The sequence below is a fragment of the Chrysochloris asiatica genome, unplaced genomic scaffold, assembly GCF_000296735.1.
Source record: "Chrysochloris asiatica unplaced genomic scaffold, ChrAsi1.0 scaffold00043, whole genome shotgun sequence".
Taxonomy (NCBI): domain Eukaryota; kingdom Metazoa; phylum Chordata; class Mammalia; order Afrosoricida; family Chrysochloridae; genus Chrysochloris; species Chrysochloris asiatica.
In genome coordinates this window covers 21,393,989-21,399,988 of record NW_006408561.1, presented here as the reverse complement: position 1 = coordinate 21,399,988, position 6,000 = coordinate 21,393,989, and the positions used below count along the sequence as shown (strand labels likewise).

The window sequence follows — 6,000 nt, the reverse complement described above, 5'->3', positions numbered from 1 at the left end:
GAATAAGTATGGTGAAAGAATACAACCCTGTTCCACACCTTTCTTAATTTTAAACCATTCAGTGTTCCCATGTTATGTTCGAACAACTGCCTCTTGCTCTATGTACTGATTTCTCATGAGCACAATTCAGTGTTTCGGAATACTCATACTTTGCAATGTTGTCCATAGCTTGTCATGTTCCACACAATCAAAAGCCTTTGCATAGTCAATAAAGCACAGGTAGACATCTTTCTGGTATTCTCTGCTTTCAATGAAGATCTATCAGACATCAGCAGTGATATCCATTGTTTCACATCCTCTTATGAATCCAGCTTGAACCTCTGGAAGTTCTCTGTCAATGTATGCTTGCAAGTGTTTCTGTATTACCTTTAGTAAAACTTTACTCGGATATTGTCTAATGATTTCTGCATTCCATTGGGTCACCTCTCTTTGGAATAGGCACAGATATGGAGCTCTTAAAATTGGTTGACCAGATAGATAGCTGTCCTACAAATTTCTTGGCAAAGATGAGTGCCCCCCTCCAATGCTGCCTCACTTTCTTGAAATATATCCATTTTTTATTCCATCAGTTCCTGGTGCCTTGTTCTTTGACAATTCCTTCAATGTACCTTGGACTTCTTCCTTCAGTATCATTGGTTCTTGTTCATATACTACCTCTTGAAACGATGAACATTAACCATTTCTTTTTGGTACAGTGACTCTTTGTATTCCTTCTATCTTCTTTTGATGCTTTCTACATCACTCAATAATTTACCCAGAGAGTCCTTCAATAACAAAAGTCGAGGCTTGAATTTTTTTCTTTAATTTCCCTAGCTTGAGAAATGCTGAGCATGTTCTTCCCTTTTGGTTTTCTGACAACAGATCTTTTCACATTTCGTTGTAATATTCGACTTTGTCTTCTCGAGCTTACCTTTGAAATTTTCTGTTTAGTTTTTGTATTTCCTCATTTCTTCCATTTGCTTTAGCAACTCTACGCTGGAGAGCAAGTTTCAAAGTCTCTTCTGACATCCATTTTGATCTTTTCCTTCTTTCTTTTCGTTTTCTTCATGTATGATGTTCTTGATGTCATCCATGACTCATCTGATCTTCAGTCTTTAGAGTTTAAACTATCAAATCTGTTCTTCAGATGATCTCTAAATGCAGGTGGGATGTATTCAATTTCATATTTTGGCTTTCTCTGTGATTTCTCTCAATTTGTGTCTTCTGGTGATTTTCCTAGTTTTCATTTAGCATTAGTTACATATTAAGTTACATTCTGATTATATTCCTCCAAGAAATGTTTGATGCTTCTGCTAAAAGGACACTCTCCAGGAATGTTATCAATTCAATCATGAAGTCAGAAGTCCTTAGAATTTTTATTACGAACAATGTCTGAGTTTCAATAAATGATCTTTTGGAACCTATTGATACATCATACACTTTCTCTCTTAAATTGTTAGTATAAAAATTATATCAATTAATTTTCTAATGTTGAACCACAGTGTATATTGATAACACTTGATGAAGCAAAAGTTCTAAAGCAGTTAAAAATCTTTATTAGCATTAGTATTTGAGATATCTGGAAAATCAAGCTCCACTATGATTCCATCATGGTACTCAGTTTAGGAATATTACTTAAATTTGTAATCTGAAGAAGCTGAATAAACATATGAGAACTGAGCATGTGTAGTCATGCTTATGTAACATAAATCTTTCTTCCTTTAGACAAAGAAACTATGTTCTATTTATCATAATTTTTAAGTCAATTCAGACCAAACATAGCTATTAATCAATCTAATGGTTATACACTTGATTAGGCTACTTTTTTTTTTTTTTTAACTGTACTTTTAGATTTAAATTGTTAATATTTTATTTGGAATTCTTGCTTCTATATCCATAATTCAAACATCTAAGTACTTTTGCTCTTTACACTATACTTTCAAAATGTTAATATTTAGTGTCATGAAATGAATTGGCTAGCTGCCAAGTTCCTAAAAATATATAAACTATGATATCATTAGACATTAACTATTCTCTACATGTTGAAGCTTAGCTCTAAATTCATCTATACCTTGTGTCTTCTTAAACAGTATATATACAACTTTCCAACTTATTCTATTATTGGACCATTAAAATTCTCTAATTTTTATTGGGTCAACTTTGCCTACATTTTGCTTATTTCCTCCAGATCATTTTGAATGGAATTGAACATCATTTTACATGTCTCTTTTATATTTGTGCTCTCTATTCAATTCATCATTACTAAGTAGAATGCATAATAAAGTGAGTTAAGATTAGAAAGTTTATGAATATAACCCAGTAGCTTAAAGATCAATAAATAAAACAATTTTCTCATTGGAGAGGAGTAAGTTGATTATATTTAATACCAACACATGAGAAAACATTCTTAGCTATTTTCAGTCGCTAAAAGTGACATACCAATAACCTAGAGTGGATATGTTGTTAAGTGCTGTAAAGCAGGTTCTGACTCATAGTGATCCTGTAATAGGATTTCTGAGGACCAGATGGTTGGTAAGAACCACCATCCTTATGGTTAGCAGTCCAGTGCTTATCCTACAGCATCACACCAAGACTCCAGGTGTGTTAGTTGTTTTTGCCATCAAGTTGGCACAGATTCATAGCAATCCTATGCACAACAGAATGAAACACAGACCAGTCTTGTGCCAACCTCACAATTGTTGCTAAGCTTGAGTCCATTGCAGCGGCGACTGTGCCAATACATCTTGTTGGAGGGTCTTCCTTTTTCTCTGACCTTCCACTTTATCAAACATGATATCCAGCTAGGTATAAATTAATGATAAAAGCTAGAAAAGTTCACATCAAAATGAAAAAACCTGTTGCAAGTGCACATCCAGTATTTTTCCAACTTTATAACTTCTCTCATAATGTTTGTTCCATCTGAAAGGTCCCTTTTTGGGGGAAAATCATAATTCCAACCTGAATAAAATGAAACAAGCTATATATTTTCTGCCAGAAAAAAATGCATCCATGTACATATAAACAAAATTTTACCTATTTCCCTAAAAATTCACAATCTCCAATCTACAAAACAGATTTCAGATTAACAAATTCTACCCTGGTGTTCAAAATGCTCAAAAACATTTAGAAGAAGAAATAAGCAATTAAATAACAAAAAACAAAACAAAAACACAACATATTAGAGACCAGTACAGGAATTTCCATTGGTCTATTAAAATGTATGTGTGATGAAATTAAAACATGAGACACTAAGATCTTTAAGTACTGAGCTTTTTATTTTAAAAGTTCTTATGAATACACTTGCTTTTAAAATACAGCTAATAAAGTATTATTACCGATCCTTCAAAAATGGTACATACATGGCACAGAAAAAATTTAGTAACTTAAACTATTAAAACAGACCAATGAGGATTGCTAAATGGCAATTAAACTTTTGTGCTACACCTTAGACAGGAAGAAAAAAAGGTATTTATTCATAGGAACTTGATTATTTTATACTATTTTTTAAAAAAACAGAAAAACTATTGTGAAAGGTAATTCTGGGCTTAAAAAAAAAAGGTTTACAACAGCAAATAAATGTATTTCAATTTTACAATTTAATTATAAATTCACAATAAAGAGCTGACCATATACATATCTATGCATTTGCTGTGGACTGGTAAAAATGATAACAACTTTACAGTTATTTCATAGAGGATATAAAGAAGTTTCTCTGCAATTTTCCCAGTCATATCCTTCAAAGTATAATTCTGCAAACCATAAACTAAATTAACATTTGCTAGTGACTAAAAATCACCATAAATACATTGTCTTTGAAACAGTTAAACAAGTACACATCAATACTGTTTGTGCAAAATATACAAAAACTTTTCATCCTTTTATCCTTATCTCAATTTACAAAAGTATTCAAAAACAATCTCCTTTAACTGTTTTCCTTATTAATAAGATCAAAGATTTTCAAATTCATATAGTAGATCTTGGAAACATTTGAGAAGAAAGTAAACTATGTAAAAGCAGCAGTTAAATAACTAATTCAGATAACACATGTGAAATAAAATCCCATTATTTAATCTGGAATCAATCTATACAGGTTTTTATGCATTAAGCATTATCATTTCACCCAATGTCTGTATGAAACGAGATACACATATATGAATTTCCACAAATTTTTTGATGTACATTATACAAGTAGACTTACAGCAACATTTGATACCCACCAATAAGAGCTGTTGGCTAGATCAGGGGTATAAAAGCTCCTGATATCATGAATAACTAATGTGCAAATGAGGGAATCAAGAAAAGAAATAAATTACTTCAAAATCAATACCATTTTTACAAGAATTAACTTTGAAAATGTTAAGAGGTAAATGTTTCTTTTCAAAAAGAAAATCAAATGGCATAGTTTAGTGTTACCAACTTTTGCCAAGTGTTAATGACAAGTACCATTTACATGTCAGTTTCCTATTGAGTATGAAGTGTTTTTAAGTTTCTATAATATAAAATTTGTAAGCTTCAGATCAAATGAGTTGTAGATCTACTTAAAGTATGACTTCTCCTTTCAAAGAAGGCTGGAAGGCTGACAAGGGAGGGAGACGGGATACCCTATAAAGATAACAAAAATATTTTATGATTTTCTTTAAAAAAATGGAACACACATTTTAACATGTATGACTTATCTTTTTTACATTTTAAAAATAAACCTTAACAACTAATTAAAAACATCTAAGCCCTTAAAATAAAGGAATCAATTTAAAATCAGGGAAGTAGAATGGGAAAAAAAACAATTAACTAATTTAAACATTCTGAAAACAAAAAAACAAATAGCTAGCCTGGTTAACAAGGCATATTATTAGCTCAACAGGTTATTTTAGAATGGATACTCCTTTACTGCTAGCAGGGGTAACTAACTTTCTTCTTCGTGTTTTAGATTATAAAAATACAATAATAAATTAGTAAGTAAGTTTTAGAGGTAAAAAGACCTCAGTGGGTTCTACTTAAAAACAGATTTTAATAGATTCTATATGTATGTAATTTTATTCTATATAAAATTTGAGCAAAGCAGCAATGCTTCTTATAATAGTGATTATTAAAGATGCTCAGTGTGTCTAAATTTATTGCTTCAGAGGTCAAAGTTAAATTATTAACAGAAATTTTAACAATTATAACAATGAAACATCAAAAGAACACCAAAAAACTGAGTGGCTATAAATTAAAATTCTTTATAAAGTTACTGTTTTATTTTAATGTACAAAATGGCTAACTAACTCAACAAGTTGTTGTTAAGTATCACGGAGTCAGTTGAGACTCACAGCAACCCAGTATCAGGTTTCCACAGAGCGACTGATGGGTTTGAAACATTGATACTGCCGTTTGTAGCCCAGTGCTTATTCTATAGTGCCACACCAAGTAGTTGGCTATAAATTTTCATCAATAAGGTAATAAAATGAAGTTTTTAAAAACTGAGTTGGTAAAGTATTATCATTCAAGTGCTAACAAAAAGCTATGATTTAAATAGATAGTATAAAAGATTACATTTTCCTGATGTGAAATTTTTATGATACCATAATAGCATAAATTTTATACAAATGCCATACATCTAAAAGTAAGAAGAATCAGATTTGGAATATAAATCCACTTTTCATGACTATTTGTTAAGATCATTATCATGAATAAGAAAATGTAATTATTTTCTTTCATGTACATAGAAACTCTGTTAAGCCTAAAGTTCTACATTCAAAGCAGTTTTTAAACTTGTGAATTCAAAAGTCTCCTTTTATCTAGTAAATGGAGAAAGAATACTTTCTTTTTTTTACAATTACAAATTTCAAATAGCTAATAAGCTCACATTAAACTTCACGAGGCTTGTTTCCATTACTGCTTTGGCGTATCTCTTAAATCTTCACAAATGCCAAAGATGGCTTGAATAGAACCTATTCTGAAATTTGATCAATCAATAATGCCTTCTAGTATCTCTGAAAACCTAGTTCAGTAGGCAGAATGACAGTTAGATCGAAACCAGGA

The 6,000-nt window shown here is 31.0% G+C and overlaps 1 protein-coding gene across 3 annotated transcripts in view; it reads right to left on the bottom strand.

The window, feature by feature from the left end:
• Positions 1-4,395: 4,395 nt before the first annotated feature.
• The window catches only part of ECT2 (epithelial cell transforming sequence 2 oncogene), a 66,856-nt gene continuing 65,251 nt past the window's right edge, over positions 4,396-6,000 (bottom strand). For 2 of the 3 annotated variants that reach the window (XM_006861848.1, XM_006861846.1), the window contains one exon: positions 4,492-4,581. In XM_006861848.1, the coding sequence (XP_006861910.1) occupies positions 4,492-4,581 (90 nt within the window). Of the gene's footprint in view, positions 4,582-6,000 lie in introns of all 3 variants that reach the window. The other variant, XM_006861847.1, reaches the window with a different exon arrangement.